Here is a 26,458-nt window from a genome sequence, read left to right as displayed (position 1 = left end):
GTTATTAATTCATTGTCATAAGGTACTAGACATATCCTAATTTTTGGTAAGGCGTGGATTGCATACCTTACCAAAAATCTAAACTTTGTTTAGAAAAAATGATTCCCTTCTGTCCTGTATATATGTCACAGTCACCTAGAGGTGCTGACTTGCGATGGTCAGCTTTCCCTCAGGGAGAGAATCCAGAATGCTCGATCCAGGCCATGTTTTACCACCCTCCCACCAGGGTGATTACACAGCCTTAGCTGGGCCAAGCTCTCTGTACACAGTATGCCCACATTAATGACAAAGCATGGAGTGCCTCTTGCATGCCTACAGCTAACTAGCGGGGAAGGCAGACTGTCGAACGCAGGATGCTGAAGAGGAAACTTATGGAGTGACGAGCCTTGTTGTTTTTGGTCTGCGCTGAAAGTCTGGGGCCCGTCATCTGCCATGGAGTTTGCGAGAGTTCATTCAAAGTTCCAGAGGACGCTGCTGCTGATGATGGTGATGAACACATGGGGTATGTTTCATTTCTCGCTTCTAATTTGAGCATCGGTGTGTACCGCGTACTGTAGCTATCACCCCCTGTGGCCCCAGGGTTATAGGGAGGTGTGTAGGAACACTGTATGCTCTTTGGGGGTGTGAGCCGTAGAGGAAACAGGCACTTGCAGCTGAGAATTAGCCGAGGAGAAGGACAAGAGCGGCCAGTTGGCCGGCAGGTTGTTTGTGGATGGAGTGATAATCTGAAAATCTGTTCACTAGGAGAGCAACACGCTGGCCAATCACACTTTCAAAACCATTGTTCAAATACATATTGTTTCTTTCTTTTTCTTTGGCAAAATGGGTCCATTTAAAAAAAAAATTTAAAACTGCAGAAGAGAATTTACCAGTCTGAATTAAAGGCTTGAATATTCAGCATTTTAATAAATATTCAAAGCAATAAAAACCATACTCATTTAAAAAAATGTATTTACACTATTTAGAATAATACTTTAAAGTAGTTTAGTTTAATTAAGGAAGTGTTTTAAAAATGAAAATAATATTTATATTGCTCAAGGGTCTGATTTAATTGAAATGTGTATAAATATACATTGGCTTTGAAAGGATCATGGGAAGGATTCTACTGGAAATGAAACTTTTGGAATTGGAAATCCCCTCCCCTTTGCTTTCATAAATAGATAAACTGTGTTTGTTTCAGTTGTCTAAATGTTTTCAGTTTGGTCACCAAAATGTACATTTTCTCATTGAACAGTTAATGAATAAAGCATCATTATCACTTCTAAACAAGCCTATAAGTGATACTGTGCTTGAGGTTTAATGTTTAATGCATTATAAAACATTATATCTACACTTGTTTCTCTGGCTTACTGCCTGTTATTTGGAGTGAGGTTTGGTGAGACAGACTGTGTAAGGCTTTTCTCGGGAGCGTATTTTTGAAACCCCCCTTTAAATAAAGCGTTGACCTATTTTCCCCCACTGGGGAGGAGTGCCTAAAACTCGTTAAGTTTGGGCAAGCTGACAGGGTGGGCAGGGGGTGAAACTGCACTGCACTGGGGGCCATTGTTGCCTGTCGCCATGGCCACCTTGCTTTCTGCATCTTAACTCTAAGAGGCCAAAACAAGTGATATGAGATGGTAGGCAATAGCCTGTAAAAACTTCAGCCATTAATCAACATTTCTAGACAACTCTCCATTAAAGAGCACCATATTGAAGGCAGACAGAAGGCAAAAATCTTTCATAGATGTTATTACAGACTTCATAGCCTGATATATAAGCAATGCTGCCCAAGATGTAGTAGCTCTACACTCTCTTCAACTCTCTTCACTTTTATAGTGACTATTTTTAATGACAATTAAAGGTACTGACAAGTCATAAAAGTACTGCATGAAGACACACAAACCAACAGCACTGGCCGAGGGTGTAATATATTCTGTTAGTCCTAGTGTATGTCTCATGCATTTCTCTATAGCCTTTATCATGAGTAGAACTTCTAGACTTTGCCACGCCCCCTGGGGCCAAACAGCGACGCGTTTAAGTTCATTGCCAGGGTGATGCGTCCCCTGCAGAGAGAAAAATGTGCCTCTGAAACACGCTCCTGCTCATGCCAAGTGCCTGGTGTGAAATCGCAGCGGCTGGAGGGCTTTGTCTGTGCATTGAAAAACAGGCCTGCGATGCTATGGCTTTAGCAGGAGCTAGCGTGCCGGGGGAGGCAGCCTGACCCATGCTAGCCCTGGGATCTCATTCCGTGCACTGCCCTCGGCTGTGCAGTTCTGGATTCACTCCCTCGGAGAGACAGACCCCCTTTGCGTGCTGTGGAATCAGACCGGGGCTTCCCCCTTGCCTCCTACCTGCCGTCTCTGATTGGCTGTGCCCGTTGTTTATAAGACAGGCACATATCTCCCCTCTCCCAGGGGTTCAGCTCTTAAAGACAGCAGATAAGTAGAGGTAGGGGGTGGAGGGTGGTGGGGGGGTTCAGGATGTTTAAAAAACAAACACCTAATATCCGCATGGGGCACCTTTTCCCTCCCTCCACAAACACAGACGCCAAGCAAGCCTGTGTGGGAGCGGGGTGTCACTCAGGGAAGCTAAGGTGCGACACAGACACATATTATGGGATGGGAGGGAGGCTGGCGGGGGGGTTCAGCTTGATAAACAAGTCCCCACTCCGGTGAAAGCTGATAGGCCGTGGCCTGACAAGGTTCTGTCGGATGTCAGCGACGGCTCCTCAGACAGACACCCGGGCGGGCCCAGATTTACGGCTGGATTTGCCATCTGATACAAAACACTCCTCGGAGATGACCCCCAGCCCCACCTTTGAAGTGTGCCAGGAAAACATTTGCAGGCATTCCGATAGGCTCCCTGAGCCCCAGGGTGAAGCTGTGTGGGGGTAAGGGGTGGGGGGTGGGGAGGAAGGACAGCTGGACGTGGCCACCGGGTGGCGTAGGGCACCCTGATACCCACACTCCTCCGGGAGTCACCGCAAGGAATTCCGCACCTCAGAAAAAACATATTATTTCCCTGGAGGGGGGCTCAAAGAATCACAAGGGGTGCGTGACAAACATTGTTTTCCCAAGCTAAAGAATGCTATTGATCTCAGTCACTGCTTATTCCTGTGGTCATCTACTGTGTTCTCAACCTAATCAATCTAATTTCAAAATGAATCAATGTCTTACACCAAACAAGGCAAGTGCAGGATATCTTGGTAGAGTTGACAATTAAGCTTTGTCTTTCGTTCCTCCTCATTGCCATTAAATGTTCTCCTGGCAGACACCTTTATCCAGGGTAAGTAAGACACTTCACTCCCACTGCAGGCTCTCCACACATTTTCTGTACTACCCATTCATACACCTGAGTAGAGTAGTTTCCGAAGCAATTCAGGTTAAGTGCTTTGCTCAGGGGGGCGACTGCAGTTCCTCATCTGGTATCTGAGCCTCCTGCTTGTGGGTTATAAGCCTGACTCCATTATCTGTGCACCATGCTGCCGCCTTATTACAGTAGGAATGTGTCACTAGTGATTCACTCTCAGCACAAACAATTCATTTTTAGCAGACGCAGTGGCTATTATGTGCGCTCCTGTTCTCTGGGACTGAGAGAGAGTGGCATTCTGTGTTTAGGACATTGCGTACGGTGCATGAGATAAAGGCAATCTCCGCAGAGATGTATGACTGTTGCTGAGGAATGGGGGGGGCAGTGACATCACCAGTAAAGCACGCCTCAGAGATGACTAGTTTCACCTCAGAGTCAGGGGGCTCAGGAGCAGATAGGGCAGGTGTGGGAGACATCCACCTCTTTGTCTAACAGTACTCCCTACTGTAAGCTTTGCACTCACATCAGTCTGTGCCAGTTCTTGCTGTGTCTGTGTGTGTGTGTCTGTGTATGTGTGTGTGTGTGTGTGTGTGTGACTGTGTGTGTGTGTTGAAGCAATCTGAGTATATGCATTCACAAAAGCAAAGTGTGTGTGTGTGTCTGTACAGTATGTATATGTGTGTGCTTCTGTGTGTGTGTGTGTGTGTGTGTGTGTGTGTGTGTGTATGCACGTGTGTGCATGCGTGTGTGCATGCATTCGTGTGAGGTTCATCTCCAGTCACAGTGATGTGGAAGGACAGCTTGTCTCTGTACATCCCTACCTCTCCCTCCCAGCCTGGAGGTGGTGATGGTGTGGATGGACAGGTTGTCCCTCTCTGTGTCCCAGCCCGGAGGTGGTGATGGTGTGGATGGACAGGTTGTCCCTCTCTGTGTCCCAGCCTGGAGGTGGTGATGGTGTGGATGGACAGGTTGTCCCTCTCTGTGTCCCAGCCTGGAGGTGGTGATGGTGTGGATGGACAGGTTGTCCCTCTCTGTGTCCCAGCCTGGAGGTGGTGGTGGTGTGGATGGACAGGTTGTCCCTCTCTGTGTCCCAGCCTGGAGGTGGTGGTGATGGGGATGGAGGAAGGGGAGCCTCCCAGCTTTAATCCCGCAGTGGGTCTTGAGGTGCTGGGGGCTTAGAGGGGCAGATGGGTTGTGAGGTCCAAGCAGATTAAAGCTAGGAAAGCACATGAAGGTTAAAGAGTAGGGGCCCACAGCACAACCCTACAGAGATCCCAGGGGGAGGAGGCCCCCACTGCACAAAACCAGAAAATAAAGTCAGTCTCAAACAAGTATATTCATTTTATATTTAGAATTAAATTCTTACTTAAATTCTCTTAAAAACAATACAAATGTTGCCAATGAGGTGAGTTACACTCATTACAAGATTGGCCAATGTGATTCACATGTCAAGCAAGCAGTTATTTAAACCAAGCTAATATTTACTACTTGAGAGAGAAAAAAAATAAGGCTAAAACACTTGTTGAGACAGGATATTATATACACCATACCAAATATTTTTCTACACTTTACTGAGTTTGTCTGGTGTATTAGATCCAAAACTACTACATATTCGGCCCAAGTCTGGTGAGGAGACATGGAAAGCATTAGGGTGGAGAAGACAAAGCACAGTGTTGGGGTAGGATCAGTTAAGGGGTGCAGCATTGAGGTGCCGCACAGTGTTAATGTGAGGCACACAGAGGGCAGTCGGGGAAGAGTCAGTGTCGGGGTGCACATGGCATATAGATATCTGAGGGAGATTACACACACACAACTCCCTGTGTGTGTGTTCGTTTTGATCAGACAGTGTTTCCGGTATTTGGTACAGTAGTAAAGCTTCCAAATTTCACCTGACTTGTGGCAATAACTGGACAGAAGAAATTAGCATTCTTTGATCATTGAGTTTAATGGAAAACTGCTTAAGGTTAATACCAGGGTATAAACCTGAGCCTTTAATAGCCTCCCCTAGCCCTATAGCTATGTTCATTAAAGAGAGCTTTAGGTATTCAGGGTTTCAAAAATGTTTACGTTTAATAAGTTTAATGGGATTTTAAAAACTGGAATGTACATTACCAGTTTTAAACTGTTGGCCAGAATAGATTTTTGCGATGTAGCCATATTATTTTGGAGTCTCATGACAAACCGCTCACAAATGTGTGCACAGCCTGTGCCTCAGTCTGGGTGTATTGGCTCTATTAACTATGCTTATTTGTGGAAATAGGCTCATTTGACTGGAAGCTCTGCCCCCAGCCTGCTTCCACATTGTGTCTAACGGGTGACATCACACCCCTTTGGACAGAGAAAAGTAGGAAAACAAAGACAACAGCCAAATGGATCCAACTCAGTCTGACAGCGCCGGCAGGGACTTTGACTTTTTATTTTTATGAGTCCATTGAGATGTTAATCCTCCACCAGAGGGAAGATGTTTGTGTGAAATCTTGACTTCAGTTCTCCGGGTTTTTAAACCTGAGGTGTTGAGTTTTCAGCTCCTTTTCCTCTCATTTTGTGTCGAAAAATGAGAATCTATGTTTTATAGGAAACTGGTTTTCTTTTGAATTTGTGTACACATCTGTTGATATGCTGAGATTTACAATGAAAACGTTGAATCCTGAGAACATTTCATGACTAGAACCCTGATTTACTGCTAACAATTTTCAAAAGAAGTACAAATAACACTGTTTGTATTTTAGCAAATTAAATGTAAAAGGCTCAGTGAAACAGACCAAGCACATTTATTCTAGCTACTTTTTCCCTCTCGTCTTCCACAACAACGGAGGTATTGGAGCTGTTGAGAGATGGAAGCAGGTCCATGAAACAGTGTAGATTTGCTGTACCCCCTCCTCCTCCCTTCTCACCACACCCCTCCCTCTGACGGGGGAAAATAAGGGGTCAGGGGAGAGAGCAGGCATTCACTAATCCCGGTGCATAACTTTGGGGCTGCCATGGTAACCTCACTTTGCCAGGCTGGGTGTCACACACTCACCAGGCCCTCAGACCCATGGACAGGAAGGGGGCCAGGCTCTCTGCCTTTGTCCTCGCCGTCCTCCGCAGCTGCACGTGCAGGTGCGGAGGACAGCGCTCACGGCTGAAATACAATTGCACAGAGACACTTCAGGAACATCCCGCTCCCCCTTTATACTCGAACCGGTGCGAATGGGGCCCAGTCTTAAAGGGGAAACGCACAAAGAAAAACCAGGATTTAAGCGTTGCCTACTTTTGTGGGCAAAAGAAAACAAACATCTTAGTGCTGATTAATATCATTGGAATGTGTATGTGAGTCACTCGGAGGATGCCATCAAAAGGTTGGATGTTCGCATTATGGTGTCACTGGTATGCAAATGTGAAAAAAGGCATAATTAACCTGAATTCAAAATGCATGTTAACCCCAAGAGGTGTGGATGTATAAAAGCATATCCAAGTAAATTAAATCGCAAAACGATAAAAGTTCATAAAACACTTTAACACTCACATTACTATTTTCTCTTTATGCTACTGGACAGGGTGGCTGAACCAGTACTATGTGTCCATGGTTCTTCTGCCTCCGAGTCAGACATTTTTGTACATCTGCAGCAGGTGATCTCCTGTGATTTATTGCTGGTTGATTTAAAAGCATGTTGGTGCAGCTGTTTCAGTACAAAGGGTGTACATTTCTGTGGAGATACTGTAGCTCTACTTGGGAAAACTGATATAGTACCATTTATTTCCAGTCAACTGCCAGAACTGTCACAGGTTCACCTGCTCCTGATGGAACTTAATGCCTCTGTTTCAACAAACAGAGGGATTTACAGGCTGTGAGGTTAATAGGTTATTCTTGGTTCTTCTGTGTGAGCAGACTTAGATTGGTTTTGGCTTCTTGCATGTGTCGCTTGTAAATTGCAGATACCCTGCCATTGTGGTGTTCCCGTGGTGTTCAAAGCAGGAAGGTGATGTCAGAGTCATAGCTGTTAGCCTGTTAAGATGACACGGGTGGCCCAGGATTTGTTGGTAAGGGAGAAGTGGTCAGGGTTTAATAGTACGCTCATTGACTGGTCAGATGACACAAGTGTAGGTCAGGGAGTTGCAAGCTCAGGCTAGGACCATCTGTGAGTTGTCACTGTAAGCGGTTGACTTATAGCAGCCAGAGAGGAGTATGTGATGCAGCAACCACCCCCTGTGCCCCACCCCATGTACCTTTCTCACTGCTTACCCCCTTTCTTGTCCTCCCCTTCCCCATTATTAATGTCTTCTGACAGTATTGAAAAATCCCGGAACAAAAAGGTGATCAAAGTGCAAAGGAAAATCAGGCCTGTGGAATGCCAAGTGACCCCGCATGGTGTCACATGATTGGCTGCTGCAGTGTGAGACAATGGAAGGGCAGAGACTGCCCCCACACCCCCACAGAAGAGCTGTGCTCACTCCCCACAGAAACCCCCCTCACTACGGGGAGAAAGTCGCTGAAAAGGTCGAAGCAGCAAACAATAGTGACTGGCGGACCACCTACCGCCACAGACCGTAAGGAACCTCTGACATGCCAGAGATTAGAGTGACACACTCCTTTGTGTCCGGTGGTATTTCTTTTAGTCCGCCGCTGGGGTTAGTCGGCTCCATCCCTGTTTTGTTGGTGTAATGAGAAATAGCTCATCTGCCAACAGGTATTGTTACTTTTCAGTGTACAAGAAAAGTTTGTTGAGTATGGATATATTTTTTTAATGATGAGAGGCTGATTTTTTTTTATGTTCTGTAACCAATTAGTCAACTGTTTAATTAGAGTCGCAGCAAAACATTTTCACAAAAAACAGGGTGTTAATTTCCATATGGTACAGAATCCTGTGTTCCCTCATTTAGGGTAGATGTCCGTTGTATTTGTATAGCAAGTGCACACATCCCGCCGACCTGTGGACATGCAGTACGCACGTCCCTATAGATGGTATACACGTTTAAAATCCATGCAGAGTTCAGAGATTGCAGGGCTCCCTGGGAGATATGGGTCCCCTGAGGTGACAACGCCTGATTAAGGCTCTGAGCTTCTAAAAGCCAAAGCAGCTGTATACAGCACATGGTGGTTTAAGGACTGCTGAAAACAGGGCGTCTGGCTGTGCTGTCATTGTTTAAACGTCCTTTCACACAAGGACCCTCCAATCCATCCCTCATTCAAGACACTTAAATCTACTGTAGCATTGTAGAATAGGCAAGGCCAGAAAGGGTTGCTAGATTTGTCATGCACAATACATGATAGGATACATTGGATCCCTGTTTGGGTAACATGCCTATAATCCTATTGGATGGAAGAAGCTTCTGGTTTTTGCACAAACACAAAAATGCTTTTCAAAATGATGTGCAACTAATGCAGCTGCTGCAGGCATTCAATCAAATAGGATTTGCTATTAAGAACCTAAGAATACAGTCCATTCAGCCCATCTAGGTTCATCATTTAGTTAAACACTAGAGAGGATCTGCTTATCAGGGAATTCAAACCTGGAACCTGACAGTCTCTTCCTCTGCTGTTTGACATAGCGATCTGTTCCACGCATTGACAAATCTGAGTGAAAAAATGCTACATTTAGCTTTATCTAATTTCTACATATGCCTCCTTCTACTGATGGAATTCAACCTGAAAGATCTTCATAGTTCATAATACTTCAATGTTAGTGCCTTTTATAAATGTAAAAATCTCTAAACAGACTCACCTTTTGCCTCACCTTTTGAAATTTAATTTAATTTTAAATGTATGAATTCCATATTCCATTTTAGTTTCCCTTCTTTTTACTTTTCTCCAGAGACACTGTGACTTTCTTGTAGTGTTGTATCAAGAACTGCATGCAAAACAAAGTGTGGTCTGACAGGCATTGCATAACATTCAATGTAACATCCTTTGACTTATGTACCATCCTTTGGTTCATGAAGTCTTCTGTGGACAACACGCATTGATGCACCTGCCTGCTGAAGACTGCTTCTGATGTATCAGACAGGTGTTTGTGGGGGTTTCCTCATTATGGTGAGAACTGTAGAGGTGTTCCTTAGCCTGCCAGCACTTTGTGATTACTGATCCCACCAGTGCACTTTTTCTTCTTAATAATCTATGTCTAAATAAGCCTAAATTTTGGCATATGTCTCTGACTGTTTATTTATTTATTTATTTGTTAGCCTCATAATGGCACGCTTGACTTTCATTGGCACAACTCTGGTCCACATGTTGCCAATACCAGACTCAAATTCTAGGCATTCAAATGCCTAGAATTAACACTATAAACATGTGAAGTCTAACTTGTGTGTGTCCTAAACATTATGGTGCCCTGAAATGAAGGGGGAGCTATGTGTAAAAAGTGCTGTACTTTCTGCATGTATAAAATGTATAGAAATACCCTTTACTAAAGCTAAGAAACTGCACTTTAAGCCTTTGTTTGAAAGGGCTGTGGTATACAGATCCAAATGAAGAAAAAATATGTTTTGCTGTTTGAAGCAATTACAGCATTTGCAGAATGTATAGCTGCATTTGTTATTTTCCCAGGCTTCTGGATTCTAATTAAATCTTCATGTATTTCTTTCATAGATTCCCAACTCTTTGCTAAACACACAAGTTGATTGTACTCTTCAAGGGTTCTGATTATCTGTATGTTTACACTAGGACTCGGAACTGTACTGTCCTCTCAGGTCCTCTTCGCACTTATACTTGTGTTTGATCTGCACTTCGTTGTACGTCACTCTGGATAAGAGCATCTGCTAAATGCCATGTAATGTAATGTAATATACAGAGCAATACTCAATAACTTGTATTTCTTGACAGGTATAATCAGCACAGAGACATTAGACAGTTGTGCATCCTCCCCATGTCAAAATGGCGGCACCTGTGTGGACAGAGAGGGCAGCTATCAATGTCTCTGCCCCAGGGAACTGGTGTGGTACACGGGAAAGGACTGCGAGAAGCTTTATGATGCGTGCACTGCTGTCGACTGCCCCAACTGCACCAGCACTCCAGGCACTACTAACTTCACCTGCGGCTGCCCAGACGGTTTTGGAGGAGCCAACTGCACACTCAGAACCGGCAGTTGTGCGAGCAGTCCCTGCAGGGGGGCCAGGACAGAGTGCGTGGACGTGGGTGATGGCTACACCTGCCAATGCCCCGGTGGCTACGGCGGGGAGGACTGCCAGACCAGCGTCAGCGACTGCCTGGAGAAGCCCTGCTTGAACAACGGCAGCTGCGTGGTGCGGCCGGACGGGGCCGGTCACCAGTGCCAGTGCGGGCTGGGATTCGGGGGCCCGCGGTGCGAGGATAACGTGGACGAGTGCCTGTCGCACCCGTGCCAGAACGGGGCCATCTGCATGGACCGCGAGAACGGCTACCAGTGCTTCTGTGTCCCCGGTTTCCAGGGATACCACTGCGAGATCGACATCAACGAGTGCGCCTCGCGGCCCTGCGAGAACAACGGCACCTGCGTCAACGAGAAGGACCGCTACAGCTGTGACTGTCTCCTGGGCTACACAGGTGAGCGGCCCTCAAGTTCAAATTCAAATCAGCCTCATGAACACAAGGAATGCAAGGCATTAAATGGTGCGAGCACATAAATAATTATATCAGCACTTTCTTTTATGGGGAAAAGGAAACACTCCCTGCATTACTTATCTCTCAGTATCCGTCATTCGCGAATTAACTATTTCATGAGTTTCTAGTTCACAGGGTCTGAATGCTGTCAGACCAACCAGCAAGGGTCAAAAATTAAGTTTGTGATGAGTGACAGGTTGTTTCTTCATGCAAAATAGATTTGGGGTTTAAAATTCAGCTAAGCTGCTGTATTTTAGGGGTTTAGGGAAGGCAGTTCATTTTTGACCCTTTGGACAAGGGAGTATACGAGGGTAGTTTGTGATTTTTATGTTTTTGTTAACCCTACACCGTGTTTTTCTTTAGCAGTGGATAAATGTCATTAAGTCATTTGTGTTTGAAGGAATTCCCCCTGTCTTTCCCAAAAATCACATGAAAATGATGGAAGAATAGATGTTTTACACCCTGCCTCCACCTGAACCCTCTTTACGATGAGGTGCTTTTGTGGGTGGGGGAAGACCCATTACACATAAACCTGTTATGTGTTCCAGAAATGAGAGAATCCTGGTGTGTGAATCAGTCCCATGAGTTTCAGAACACCCCCACCCATCTCTCTCCTAGGTCTGGCCTTTTTCAAATGTCTTTATTGTTATCTGTCGAGCAGACAGATTAGACAGTGATGCATTCTTCAGGGAAAGATATTTCAAGTACTGATAGCGCTTGCCGAGGTCTCACAGCCACAGGTTAATGGAGCAAGCTGCTATAAGTCTTGAGCCGATCTTTTAACGATGGGGAAAATACCCAGTGTGGAGGAGAAGACTAGGGCTAGGTTCTCAACCTAATCAAGGGAGCTGAAAAACTAGCCACCACAGTACCAAGATCCTCTCATTGTTAACCGACCATTCAAAACCACAAAGGGGGAACCAACTCTGGTTCACAGTCAATTCTCTTTCTCCTTGTCTCGATTTGTCTTTTCTCACCAATATGGACTTGAGTTTGGGACATTTTGTCTGGAGCCTAGTTCAGACCAAATTTTTGCAGCACAAGGAATTGCAACTAGCAACTCTTTGCAACGTCCTAAAACTCACTACAAGTTGAATCGCCTGCAACAACAGACAGTGACTTCAGATGTTCTGGTAGTTCACACCGTTGAAACTTTGTTGCATTGCAAATCTTTGGTTTGAACTGAGCTTTTAAAGATTAAGTTTATGATGTGTAATTTGCTATCAGCAGTAAGGACGAAGCTTGGACTTCAAAATGACATGTAGGCATGCTTGCAATAGGCACAGAATGTACACATGCATACATTTAAATAAGCCTCTGTCACTATGTTTGTGTGCTCTGTGTGGCAGGAGTGAACTGTGAAGTGGAGATAGATGAGTGTGAGTCAAACCCCTGCCAGAATGGAGCCACCTGCCATGACTATGTGGGTTTGTACACCTGCGAGTGCCTGGCTGGCTTTGAGGGCCTGGACTGTGAGATCGACATTGATGAGTGTGCGAGTGCGCCCTGCCTCAATGAAGGCACCTGCAATGACCAGGTGGACAGGTACTTATCATCAAGTCTTATCACCTCAACCCCATTTAAAATGGAAAGTGGAAAGGAATATAACCAATTTTTTATACTGTGTATACTGTGTTAGTATATTAGTATAGTTTTAGGTGAAATTGTTTTTTTCTTTCTTTTTCCCCTACAAATGTGTAGCTCAGAAACCGTAATTCTTAGAGTAAGACTTATAGTTAGTAAATGCCTTTACTAACTGACCCTTTACTAACATATACCAGACACCACTGGTACAGCAATAAAGTTAAAATGAGCTTTCCTTGGATGTGATTGGACAGAGATATGATTATCAGCTCTACATGTAATATTTTTGGCTTTACCTTTAGCTACGAGTGCGACTGCAGTGATACAGGGTATGTAGGAGCAGCCTGTGAAGTGGACATCCCAGAGTGTGCTTCAAACCCATGCCAGAACAATGCCACCTGCCAGGAAGGGACCAAGTCCTACAGCTGCCTCTGCTGGCCAGGTATAGTGTACTCACACCTGTTACCCTTTCATTGGGCTACATGACAAGACAGAAGGCCTAATTTCTGCTCATCACTGTGGACTGTAACCATGTTTTATGGAACATTAAAGATTCTATTTTTATGCACTGAGGTCCAGACTGTGTGTGTGTGTGTGTGTGTGTGTGTGTGTGTGTGTGTGTGTGTGTTTGTGTGTGCATCCAAGTTTGCATCTCCAGCGTTATATTAAAGTTTATGAATATTCATGAAGAGGCATGCCCAAGAATGGAACAATGACTGCCATCTGTATTGTCATTGGTCAAGCCAATTAATGAATATTTATGAGATCCAAATTGGAACATTTCAGTTAAGTGTTTAAGAGACACCACTACTCTTTCCCTGTGGCAATATGTCATACATTATGTCACTACAATACTGTGCTTGAACAAAAAATCATGAACAAAGTTTCTCCATCTCTTTTTCCACGATTCAGCTCTTTTTTCTTTAGCTGTTATCTTACATTATTGCTAGCTGTAGAAAGCACAGCAGCTCAGCTGCCAACAAAACCATTCACTTTGCCTCTTCTGTGCATGTGTTGTGAAACTGTGTTGCCCTCTACTGTAAGAACAGGGCAGCTGCAGGTAATACATAAAATGAAAAAAGTGACTCACAGTTGGTGAATGTATTACTCCACTTGAAAAACCTTTGGACCTGTTATGTTAAAATACATTTATTTATCTACTTCTCTCACATTTTAAACATTTCAATTAATTTTGTGTGTTGAGAATCTTCAAATATAAAGGATAACACTGGTTTACATTGACATTTTTATGTGTTGTGCTTTAGCCTATTTTTAGCAACTGTGAAAATCACTTTTTTCTATGAACTAGGAAATAATCAAATTGATCAACATGAATTAACAGGAATTCCTCTTGATTTGAACTACAGTCTTAACAAATAAAGTGTCTTTCGGCACAGTTTATTGTACGGTTTGTTGATGTTATTTGAGTGTCGTTCATAACCTATGCAATGTCACCTGCTGACACCTGAGGGGATGCCTAATCCTGTTCCTGGAGATCTACCGTCCATTTCGTTTTCATTTCAACCCTATTTGGCACACTTGATTCTGCTAAAGGGCGGCACGGATGGTGCAGTGGGTAGCACTGCCGCCTCACAGCAAGGAGTTATAAGGGGTTATAATCCCGGTCGCCGGGGCCTCTCTGTACCACCAGGTACTCCGGTTTCCTCCCACAGTCCAAAGACATGCAGGTTAGACTGATTGGAGAGTCTAAATTGCCTGTGGGTATGAGTGTGTGAGTGAATGGTGTGTATGCCCTGCGATGGACTGGCGACCTGTCCAGGGTGTATTCCTGCCTTTCGCCCAATGTATGCTGGGATAAACTCCAGCCCCCCTGCGACCCTGTTCAGGATAAGTAGGTTAAGATAACGAATGGATGATTCTGCTAATTAGCATAGCAACTCAATGCTATCTCTAGCTGTTGAATGTGGTGTGACTTATATGGGTTGGAGTGGGTTAGCAAGTGTGTAATGCTGTAATGCTGGGGAGGGAGAAGAATAAAGGTTACTTTTCAGCATTAATAGCATTTGAGAATTTTTGGTTGCGATTCACTCACATCCATCCAGGAAACAGGCAGTATTGTGCAGTAGCTTAACACCCTATAGTAGCTCAAGTGGCCAAATACTGTACTGTATATTCATTCAGAACTCAAACATTTTGCAGGTTATGAAGGTGATCACTGCGAGATTGACATTGACGAATGTGCGGCGGAACCTTGCCAGAATGGCGGCCGCTGCTTCGAGCACTCGGACTTATCGAACTATGGCAAGTTGCCTCAGCTCGACCGGCCGTTCAGCTACGCCAACGCAGCTGGGCACCTGTGCGAGTGCCTGCCAGGATTCACAGGTGAAGCATATTCTTATCATTGAGCCAGTATCCATTTCAGAACTTACAGTAGTAATTTAAACGGCATTTACAATTTAAACATTTATAAATGTGAAATGACGTATCTATTGCTCACAGCACAGATGCTGAACTCACATTATTGCTTTGTCGCTGTCGCAGGTGAAGACTGTTCGGTTAACATCGACGAGTGTGAGTCTTCGCCCTGTCAGAATGGAGCAACCTGTGAGGACCTGATCAACGCCTACAAGTGCCTGTGTTCTGTTGGCTACACAGGTAGAGAAATGCTCATCTGAACACTTGTTCCTTCCAGCACAACAACAACCCCCCTCTGGTCACAGTATGTAATAGCTAAACGGTTGCTTGTTATCGGTGAGCTTCACAAGGTTTTGTTGACGACTAATTTATCACAACTCACTGAAGGAAAATAATTATCTTCCTTTAATCCAGTCTTATAACAATAATTATCTTAATTAATTGCCTGGACTCCTGGGGTATAAATATTTTATTATGTCAAATTATTACAAAATGAGATGTACAGGATAATAATAATCAGGCAAAAAAGTCAGCACAAATAAGAGCTTTGGGAAAAGTCACAACTTTAGAGGAACAGAAGAACCAAACAACACCGCTTCACCTGCCATATGCTAGCTGTCCTCTTTGGGTATTAAATGCCTGGTCTTTGCTGAAATTTACCAGGCAGGGCGGAGATTATGGACAAGCTCCTTAAATCTCAGTGGCTCCATTGAGCCTCAGTGAGATGCAAGTCAGGTTTTTATTAAAAATACAGAAAAATCTGTACAAGTCTGTCTGTCTGGTTCCCTGCCATTTGGAATGAACATGAAAATATTAAAACTGACATATTAAAAAAGATATAACTCAATGTAAAACACGTAGATTGCATTGTGGACAATGCAGTTTATTAGACAACAATGTATTACCAGTGGCGAGCAGCAGCTTTGCATTCATTTGGTAGACATTTTTGTCGAAAGCAATCCACAATGCCATAATGCCAAAACAGCAACAAGTAAAAACAACAAGGGTTTTCTGCATGAAACCCGCGAGACATGTATACACCCTCACCCGTGACATGAAACGCAGCCAAATAAGCCAGAAAAACACAAATAAACACCCCCACCCTGTACGATTAACCCCGTCAGGCCATCCCACCTAAAACCCGTGCGCAGTGATTACTGAGCTGCCTGCCACTAGCCCGCATTATTGACCATCCATCACGCGGGACTGCAGGGCAGCATTCCTCCTGTCGCCAGAGACAGGAACCAGCTGGAGGGAGGCAGACTCCCATGGATTACAGCCCAGCGAGAGCCTCTCTGCAAACGGGAGGGGAGGGGAGGATGGAGGCTGAGCTCGGCCTGGGCGAGGCTCATCTCTAATCACCCCTGTCCCTGACTGGCACCCGGAGGAGGAACCTTAGTGTGTGTGTGTGTGTGTATGTGCGCATGTGTGTGTCTGCGCGCGTACGTGTGTGCATGTGCGTGAGAGAGCGTTAAACGTACCTCCTCCCGTATTCGTCTCCTGTTCCGTCCTGTTGGCTGTTTTTTTTTTGGCTGTGCCACGCGGACCTGGGGGGGGATATGAAGGTTCTGGTGCTGAGGGCGATCTGGTGCGGGCTGGTGGTGCTGTCAGGTAACTGGTCTGGGTTTTGGGGGGGTCTGTGAGGGTGGCGGAGAGACGCAGGAGAGCTCTCTCATGTGGAATGGAATTTCACTGGACTAAACTCGGGGGCTCTCTCTCTCTGTCTGAGACCAGCAGGTTCATAGAAGCGTATTGATCAGATTTTGTCAAAATACAGGGATTTCTGCCACACTTGTCATATTGATTTTTCAGGGGGATTGAATATGTGAATGCACTACATAGCGTCTGGTTTAAAAACATGATAGACAGCTTTTATGATGCAAGGTGCACTGGCATTCATGAAAGTGGCTTACTTTAACTCGACACAGAAATGCATAGCTACAGTATACTGAGTAATGTGTTCTGTTTATTTGAAACCTTTCCTGAGATAAGTGTAGCTCATTTAGTTTGTAATAGAACGCGTGATAGAATAACAACACCTGTCATGGTACTGGTCATGTGAAGGTGTGGCTGGTCGAGTATGGAACTAAGGTTATGAGTTAGCTATCAAGCACTTGACTCAAACCGCACTGAAAACATCTGGTCCAAATTGCAGCTAAGACGAGCAGAATGCTTATAAAGTTCCTGAAGGGGGGAGGGGAACACAAACTACTGTGAAGCCTTGTTATTGTAATTCTGATGTAATTAACAATTTCACCATCAAGTGACCAATTTACTTTTACTGATATCTTAATGGTAATATATTTGATTCTTCCTAAATTTCTTGACTTTGTCAAGCAACATGTCCTCAATAAATACATACAATTTCTTCTGTTTTTTGCCTTAATTTGGATTGATGTGATGATTAGGTGATGACATATCCTTTAGCAACGTGTCCAAAGCAACACTTTCCGCCAATGCATTTTGCTAAAGGAATCATTATAAGAATCCATATTTCTGTCGAGACAAGATTTAAAGTGATAAATACCCACCGATTTCTTTGGCAGGTAAAATTATGTTCCAAATTAAAATGATTGTATGTATGTGCTTAATTAATTAATTATGTCAGAGGGTATATTTAAAAATGTTAAGTTATAAACATTGACTGTAAAGTTAGAAAGTTGGTATTTCAGCTCAAGGCACAATAGAGTGTGGGGGTAAAGTGAGTGTGAAATATGTTGGTCGCTTGAGGGTTAAGAGATTTTTACATTGTGTGTTATGACTCCCTGGATGGATGCATGTCCATCTTCTGTCTCTGGTGTCTGTCAAGGAAGTCACAAAGAAGCCAAAACAAATGAAGTGGAAGACAAATGATGTTTAATGAGATTGAGTCATCAATTGGTAGACATGCAGTCACTCCATAACTGATCATGTAATCACATTACATGACAAACTGCAGCCCAATTACTGTGGGCTCCAGCTTCAAGCCTGTTTGGTGTCTGAACACAGGCCCTTAGTCTCAAAGGAAAAAGGAAACTGAGTCATCCAGGTATAATAGGCAGTTGCAGTGGTAGGTTATCAGAAGAAGCAGGTATGATCCACAATATGAAATCTGGCCCTTGAATCCAAGTCCAGCCCTGGTTTCCCTTTCTCATTGTTTATGAATGGATAAATGAGTGCTACTGAGGCGTATCATGGCATGAACATGGGCCTGACCTTTTTTTCTACTTTTTCCCATGATATTAAACAATCAAAACAATATGAAAACAATAAGGCCCCATGAGTGTTATTCTATTTCATTTTTGATGTACTGCCTTAATTGTCTCACCCTGAAATAAAAGTCCCATCTGGAATGTTTATGAGAATAAGAATGTTGGATGGAAACATGATAATGTGTAAAACATTTTTATGTCATGCCCCATTGCAACAAAAATAAGTATCCATGCTCAACAAGTGATCCTCATGATTTCTAGTTCTACAGCAACAAACACAGCTATCCAGTTTTCATTGATGTTCTGAAAATGTAAATGTCACTGTAAAAAACCAGGTGACTGAATTTAGAATATTGAAAATGCTGTGGACTAGTGTGGACTAGACTTAATTGTGAAACACTATTGAATTAAAGACAATGGTTAACTAATCAGGCTTGGCTCCACGGTCAACACAGCCCTGCTGTATTCAGTATTCCTGAAGGCTGACGGCTCTCTCCGCAGGTGCAGACTGTGAGGTGGACATTGATGAGTGTGAGGGCAAGCCCTGCCAGAACGGGGCACGGTGTGAGGATGCTGTGGCCGACTACACCTGTCACTGTCCCCCGGCTGAGCCCGGAGAGGAGCCCTGGGGCGGGCACAACTGCCACGTCCGCCTGGTGGGCTGCGTGGATCACCAGTGCCAGAACGGGGCCACCTGCGTGCCCTGGCTCGTGGCTGATGAGCATGGGCACCTCTGCCACTGCCCGCCCGGCTTCCACGGGAGTGCCTGCAACACCTCCACCACCTTTTCCTTCTCTGCCCCGGGGTTTGTGGTGGTGGAGGTGCCCGACAAGAACCGCAGTCGATTGGAAGCGGGCCCCCAGGGGTCCAGCGTGAGCCTGCGTTTGCGCACGACCCTGCCTGACGCCGTCCTGTTCTACGCGGGAGACGACGACAACCACTTCCTCCTGGAGCTGGTGGGGGGGCGTCTCCGTGCCAAAGCAGTCTCAGAGGGCACGCCGCTGGAGGCAATGCTCCCGGGCAGGGCCAGTGACGGAACTTGGCACGAGATCAGCGTGGTTCTGGACCAGATGCTGGTGCTGGAGGCAAAGGGGACGGGCTGCGAGGGCAGGGAATGCAGGGCAGCGGTTGCCCCCCAGGTCCACGCCCACTTCCGCCCTCTGGACTTTGCACAGGCGATGGTGGGTGGGGCCCCACCGGAGTACCTGAACCACACAGAGAGTGGGGTGGGGTTCATCGGCTGCATGGAGGACTTGCTGATTGAAGGTTGGCCCATCTATCCCCAAGACTTCTCCCAAAACGAAAGCCTGGAGCTGGGCTGCACCAAGACAGAGCGGTGCTTCCCTGACACCTGCTCCGGCCACGGACGCTGCGTGGACCTGTGGACCCGCTTCAGATGTGACTGCCAGCGGCCCTTCCATGGGCACAGCTGTGCCGAGGGTAAGATCCCAAACTATCACTCCTGTCCTATCCTTCAGATGAATGCACAGACATGCTAACATGTTGGATCTTCTTTAAGAAATATGATTTTGGAGTTAACAAGGCCTGTGTGTAACCTCAGTTTAAGTGTCTTTTATCCATCTGAAACAAGTTTTTTGTTGAAACATTTTTCCATCAGAATTTTCCGAGTGGACATTCGCACATGAGGACACGGAGAGCTTTGCCGCGTTCGAGGTCCCCGACAGCCACAGCGAGAACTTCAGCGTCTCCTTTTTCCTGCGTTCACGTAAGATGGACGGCTTGATCTTCCAGCTGAGGCAAGATGGACGGCCCTTCTTCTCCATATTCCTGTGGGAAGGCGTGTTCAAGATCGAGGTGTTCAGCTCCACCACCTCCAGCCAAATTTTCGTCAGCACCGGGGAGAAGACGCAGTTGACGGTGGAGTTCGAGCACGGCCTCGCCTCTCTCTGGGTCGCTGAACATCTCGCCCTGCAGGCCAGTGTTGGCATGGTGACCGTGAAGAAGGGGGCCATGTTGTATGTCGGAGGCCCTCCCAGGGGGGGTGGCGTCGGACCCTGGGGGGGCTATTTCAAGGGCTGCCTGCAGGACGTTCGTCTGGATGATGTGCGTCTGGTGATGAATAAGACTGCTGCAGAGGACCCCGCGACTGAGAAGATCTACCTTCCAATCCAGGTGGAGCATGTGGAAGAGGGCTGCCATAGTGACAACACCTGCCAGGTACAAGCTGCCAGGGTAACACAGAAAAATGAAGTACAATAAGACTGACTATAGGCCTCGTAAATCACAAGGCAGATAATTATTAATAAATCACCCTGCTCCTGCCAAAATGGCTGAAGCTAAACTAAATGATATTGATGGGCCATTAGGGAGCAGTCTTCCAATTATTCCCAATGCCCCAGCACCGTGATGGGGACTGTAGTCGGAGATGCTGTAGGAGATGCCTTAAACTGAGGTCCTGACTCTCTGTGGTCATTGAAGGTCCCACGACACTCATTGCAAAAAGTAGGGGGTCCCCCAGTGTCCTGGCTAAATTTCCCAACCTAGCTCTTTCGACATGTCACCTAATCATCCCCTGATTTAATTGGCATGCAAAATTGTTCTTTCCCTCTCCACCTCAGGTGGTGAGTGCAGAATGATTGCCCTGGATCACACAATAGGGATGATACACATTAGTGGTGGTTCAGGCGAGATTCCCCCTCATCACTGTAAAGCACTTTGAGTGTCTAGAAAAGCGCTGCATAAATGCAATGATCTATCTTTTATTATTATTATTAGTGCTGAGCAACAAAGTCTACATTACATTACTTTATTGGCATTTGCCAGACGCTCTTATCCAGAGTTATGTACAACAATGTGTAAAGTGCATACCTATCATCAGGAACAAGTGCGCTGAAAGAACCTAGAGGGAAGTACAGCTTCAAGTGCTAAGACTACAACAGAGATAAGGACTAGGGCCTATATGATAAATCTGAGAATGGATTATATCAGAACTTTTGTGTACTAGTCTAGGGCTTTTTAGCCCATTCTCATCAAATGAGGCTTGAAAGAATCTGTGGAGTCTGAACCTCAAAAATGTTAAAAAAATGCTGGCTTTTCTACACAAAATGGCTACCAAACGTCAATAAATTTCTGTGGCTGTGGACAATTTTATGACAAAAGCTATATAACTTGTCACTTTAAACCTCCATAATGAAAAATGGTACAGCAGTGAATGCATTCTCTTCTGTAACTATACCTGAACTATAAGCATTATTCTTCCTGAATACAGAAACACAGTCTTCACACTTCACAGGTGTTTGGAGCTGCTCGTTGTTAGAGACGGTTTGACTCTGAAGTTTTCTTTGATCCTCTAGGCAAAGCCGTGTCAAAATGGAGGACTGTGCTCGATCAGCTGGAATGATTTTACGTGCGAATGCCCCCTAAATTTCACCGGGAAGACGTGCGAGACTCGCGTGTGGTGCTTCAGCGACCCCTGCGTCATGGGTGGTCGGTGTGTGAACCTGCCCGATGGATACGAGTGTGAGTTTTGAAGTTCGATGCCCCGAAGCATGTTCCATTTCACATAAATACATAATAAAGAGGCCACTGAGAGCATAAATGACAAAAAAGTATAACAGCCAAACTCCCTGAGATGACCCCTTTCCTCCCTAGGCCTCACCAACGGCACATTTGAAGACAACGGCCTGCAGTTCAGGGCCAACAGCTCCCTGGTGGAACCGGTGACCAATGTCTCCATCGAGCTGCGGACTCGAGAGGAGAACGGCATCCTGCTGAGGGCCTCGAACGGGGGGGAGCTCTTCTGCGTGGGTCTGCTCAACTCCTCCATCCTGGTGATGATCCGTAGCGGGAACAGCCTGGAGCTGCTGCCGTTCGCCAGCGACCAGCCCGTGGCCGACGGCGCCTGGCACCGCGTGGAGATCTCCATGGTGGAGCCGAGGCAGGGAGCGTCGCTCTGGGAGGTGTCCGTGGACGGGCGGGAGGGGGCTGGGAGCCAGGGCACCGCCGGCAACCTCAACTTCCTGAATGAGTCCTCGGTGTGGCTAGCGGAGAACTTCACCGGCTGTCTGGGAGAGGTGCGGGTCGGGGGGGTCTACCTGCCCTTCATCCCGGATGGGGGCACTCCTCCACCGCAGCAGGTCCAGTTCTTCCAGGACGGGGGCAAGGACATCCAGCTGGGGTGCGTGGGGTCCGCCGTCTGCTCGTCCCAGCCCTGCCTGCACGATGGCGTGTGTGAAGACCTCTTCAACCTCTTTAACTGCTCCTGCGTGTCGGGGTGGGAGGGGCCACACTGCGAGCAGGACGCAGACGACTGCGCAGCTGGGCCCTGCGTCCACGGCGACTGCACAGACCGGCTGGCGGACTTCAGCTGCGACTGCCCCCCAGGCTACGGGGGCAAGCGGTGCGAGGAGGACCTGGACGAGTGCCAGGGGCACAGCTGCCAAAATGGGGGCACCTGCGTGGACGGGGTGGACCACTACACCTGCCTCTGCCCACAGAACTTCACCGGGCACCTCTGCCAGTGAGTTACTTTCAATTATTTTATTATCCATTACGATATCCTTATGTATCCTGAAGGCAGAACATGACATGGCGTAGTACAACAGCACAGTGCATGAATAAGGAATGATAATTTCACATCGTTGTTTTGGAGTCTGCTTACAATTAACACAGAAGACAAAGTGTCTGTCACTAAGGCTTTGTACACACGAGCACTAAAACCCATTTAGTGCCATTTTGGCTCCTTAAAAATCCACACTACTAGGACTACCAAAAACGTTTCAGCTTAAAAACCCTCTAAGGTGGGATCGAAAATATTTCGAAAACAATTCGAGTAATTATCTTCAGCCGTTAGTCATTTGTGAAGCAAAATATCAAGTTTTGAAACTGAAAGAATTGTAAGCAAAATATGAAGTGTTAAATCCAAAAAATAATGTTGAAAGCAAAACAATAAAAAATAAATTTCAAAGTTGTATTTGAGTTCTGTCATTGGTGTGTGCATTTGCTTGCCCTACACAACGCAAGCAGTGTCACTGATGGACATGTGCTGTGTGTCTGTCCCTCAGGTGGATCTTCCCCCCTTTGCAGTGCGGTCAGGACCTGCAGTGCAGCAATGGGGGTGCCTGCAGTGAAGGGATCTGGGGGGCCAACTGCACCTGTGTGCCTGGATACTCCGGAGACAGGTGAGACTGGAACTCAAGAAGCATCGGCGACACAAATCACAGCTACTCTGCCAAACAAACATTCTTAGCTCACATTGAACTGGACAAGCAACATCCTCCATCACTACTGTAATCCTGTTCAGGTCCCATTTCATGTATTGTACTTTGTAATACTTTATATGCCAGTGTTTATTATGGAACACAATTATGATATAATGGAACAACAATTAAAAAAATTCTCCCTTCTAAATGGAGGAGTTTGTCTGGAGCGGAGGTGAGGTCATATCGCCGGCTCTGCTTGACCTGTTGGTACCCGGGTACCATGTTGTCCCCCTAGGTGTGAGGCAGAGGTGGACGAATGCGAGTCGAACCCCTGCCAGAATGGCGGCTCCTGTCTGGACCAGCTCAACAGGTTCCAGTGCGTGTGCGTGGCGGGCTTCGTTGGCCCACAGTGCCAGAACATTGTAAGTCAACCTCCCCCCTCACCTCCTCCTCTGAGTGAACACGGTCCACCTGGTACATTACAGGGCATCTCAGGGCAGTTTTACAACTGTCATTTACTATGTGTACCAACACAATACAAGCAGTGACCATTTTATTAGGTTTATTACTTATTGTTTGGACGTATTGGTCTTCTGTTGCTGCTGTAGCCCATCCACTTCAAGGTTTGGTGTGTTGTGAGTTCAGAGATCTTCTGCATACCACTGCTGTAGCTTGTGTTTATTTCAGTTACTGTCACCTTCCAGTCAGCTTGAACCAGCCTGGCCATTCTCCTCTGACCTCAGAACTGCTGCTCACTGGATATTTTTTGTTTTTCACACCATTCATTATAAACTCTAGACTGTTGTGCATGAAAATCCCAGAAGATCAGCAGTTTCTTAGATACTCAATGAACCCCATCAATGATTCTATGGTCAAAGTCACATAGATCACATTTATTCCACATTCTGATGTTTTTTCTGAACAACAACTGAAGCTCTTGACCATGTCTGCATGCGTTTATGCAGTTCCTACCACATGATTGGCTAAATAGACATTTGCATTAACTAGCTGGTGAACAGGTCTACCACATATAGTGGTCACTGAGTGTATATGCAAATATTCAACTTCATGGCTTTGATTTCCTTGGTCAACTAACTTTTGCACAGCTGAACATCAAAACAAAAGCAGTTTAGTTTCTGTAAAATGGTAAAATCTATACACATTTAAATACCATGACATAAAAGCTGATCTTCTTTATGTTTGTCACATTCATCTTATGATCTCAAATACAAACGTATATAGTAATAATTACTTTCACTCTATTTGTCCTCTTACTTTTGGAGAGTACGTTGTGTCCATTTTCTTTGTTTGACGATATCATAGACCGAGCATGTATTATCAGAGCAGTGTATTGAGGTGAGTGGCTGTGTTCAAAACTTAGTATATACTACTCGTACTACATTTGAATGAAAATCAGGCTAATATTAGTATGCTATCATGCGGTTCCAAACACAGCCAGTGACCGGTGGCTCCTCTCTCTCGCTCTCCTCTCAGAAGCAGCCGCACAAAGAGAGGGTCCCCCTGCTGGTGGTGGCCATTCCCCTGGCCTGCTGCTGCGTGATGCTGGCCGTCATCGGCCTGGTCTTCATGGTGATGACGGCGCGGAAGAAGCGCCAGTCGGAGGGCACCTACAGCCCCAGCCAGCAGGAGGTGGCGGGAGCCCGGCTGGAGATGGACAGCGTTCTCAAGGTGCCTCCAGAGGAGCGGCTCATCTGACGGGGCGGGTGGGCGCCCCCTGTTGGGTGAACGTGAACATACAGTCACAGGAACACTACGCTGCTTGTACTGGAGTCCTCCAGCCATTTTGAGTTGGGACTTTTGACGAGATGGAACTGCCGGGAGAAATGTGGTTCCCGGTTAAACTGAAAATATTCCATGTACTCTTCTGCCACAACAACACTACGCCCCGCCCCTTCTCTGGCTCTAAGTTGGGTAGTGGGTATACACCCTAACTGCTGTACCAATTTCACCCCTTGTGTGTGCCGTATCATAGAGACACTGATCTGTTTGCTGAACAAAGATGGCTGAATTCAGTCACTTCAGGACTTCTCTACACTGGAATTCCGTCTCTAAGAGACTTCCCTCTCTAAGAGACATGTATCAGACTCATCTCTGATACACACCTCAACACTCTTGGTGTGTACAGTTGCCACAGAAATCTTCCCCTTTCTCCTTCCCTATAATGTGATTTAATTGTGCAACATTTGTATTTTTATTTTTTTACAATTTTTTGTTCATTATTCGTTTGTATGACTGTGTCATGCTGAGATGTATTATAATGTTACTGTAAAAGTGTTAAATGGCAGAAAAATAGAGGTAGACTGATTTGGCCCGGCTGTAATTTAAATCATAAACGTTATTTAACTGGACCCTATTTTGCAGCCTCAACAGCCTGTTCCCCTGCCTGATAGTGTTGTGATTGAAGACAAAAAGGAAACCACTATGAACATTCGGGCAGTTTTTGTCTATTTGACACTCCAACCCCCAGGCAATGTGGAGGCTAAGGAGCTGCTGGCATGCAGGCTACATACATATCTGCAGATACTGATGAGACAACACAGACATCTCTTCTTCATCTCATTTCCTTTGCAACTACTGAAAAGTATATATGTTTGTCTTAATTATTAGCATAGAATTGTACTTATCTTTTACAGTAGCTGTTAGCTGTCAGCCTATCTACAATGCACTGTACATTGACACTGTAAATTTTAAAGAAATGACACTGGATTATCAGCATATGAATCCTGACAATCTTTCATGGTTGCATCAATACTCAAGTTTAGATGTGCAGAAGGTATACATGACGTGCAGCATTGTGTAGAAACATACATAACAGGGGCTGTATGTGTTCATGGTATAAAGTGTGTGTGTGTGTGTGTGTGTGTGTGAGAGAGTGAAAGAGTATGTGTATGCGTGTTTTATAACAAAGGGCTGCCAGGATGATAAAGATAATGAGAAATAAAGAGATAATGCACCAGAATTAATTATTCTTCAAGAAGATTCTATATAAAGTGGGCACAATAGGTCCATGCAGATTATCATTGGCAAATAAATCTCTTAAATGTTTTTTAAATAATAATTGTAAAATACCTCTGACCCTAGAAACAAAACAAAAATAAAAAAACCTTACACCCCGACCCTACAAAACAGGATTTAAAAATTTTTTTTTTTTACTGTAATCTGAAATAGTATAGAGCAGAGGTGGCCAATTCCGGTCCTGGAGGGCCGGTGGTTATTGCAGGTTTTGTTTCCACCAATTACCCGGGCTAAATGAACTAATTGGCTGCATGCACCAACAC

At 45.5% G+C, this 26,458-nt stretch overlaps 2 protein-coding genes across 3 annotated transcripts in view; one reads left to right on the top strand and one right to left on the bottom strand.

Annotated features, from left to right (window-relative positions):
• The window catches only part of LOC133140735 (Golgi-associated plant pathogenesis-related protein 1-like), a 41,144-nt gene extending 24,728 nt beyond the window's left edge, over positions 1-16,416 (bottom strand). Inside the window, exons 1-2 of one of the 2 annotated variants that reach the window (XM_061260886.1) lie at positions 16,288-16,416; positions 4,110-4,462 (exon numbers count right to left, since the gene is read on the bottom strand). The gene's annotated coding sequence lies outside the window, so the exon portion shown is untranslated. Of the gene's footprint in view, positions 1-4,109; positions 4,463-14,908; positions 15,035-16,287 lie in introns of those variants that run through there. The other variant, XM_061260887.1, reaches the window with a different exon arrangement.
• Positions 433-26,139, top strand: LOC133140734 (protein crumbs homolog 2-like). The gene is made up of 13 exons (XM_061260885.1): positions 433-502; positions 10,091-10,789; positions 12,196-12,391; positions 12,733-12,872; positions 14,591-14,773; positions 14,933-15,046; positions 18,499-19,437; positions 19,616-20,175; positions 21,312-21,477; positions 21,610-22,477; positions 23,022-23,138; positions 23,455-23,581; positions 24,654-26,139. The coding sequence occupies exons 1-13, from the start codon at positions 433-435 to the stop codon at positions 24,873-24,875; spliced, it is 4,401 nt and encodes a 1,466-aa protein (XP_061116869.1). The 3' UTR covers positions 24,876-26,139.
• Positions 26,140-26,458: the final 319 nt, after the last annotated feature.

Source organism: Conger conger, chromosome 11, assembly GCF_963514075.1.
Source record: "Conger conger chromosome 11, fConCon1.1, whole genome shotgun sequence".
NCBI lineage: Eukaryota > Metazoa > Chordata > Actinopteri > Anguilliformes > Congridae > Conger > Conger conger.
Note: the sequence above shows the minus strand (reverse complement) of the source record. Positions and strands in the feature narration are given on the sequence as shown.

Coding starts and splice junctions, on each gene's coding strand:
- LOC133140734 (XM_061260885.1), top strand. CDS start 433: ATGGAGTTTGCGAGAGTTCATTCAAAGTTCCAGAGGACGCTGCTGCTG. Junction 12,392..12,732: donor TGCAATGACCAGGTGGACAG/GTACTTATCATC, acceptor CTTTACCTTTAG/CTACGAGTGCGACTGCAGTG. Junction 23,139..23,454: donor CCTGGATACTCCGGAGACAG/GTGAGACTGGAA, acceptor TTGTCCCCCTAG/GTGTGAGGCAGAGGTGGACG.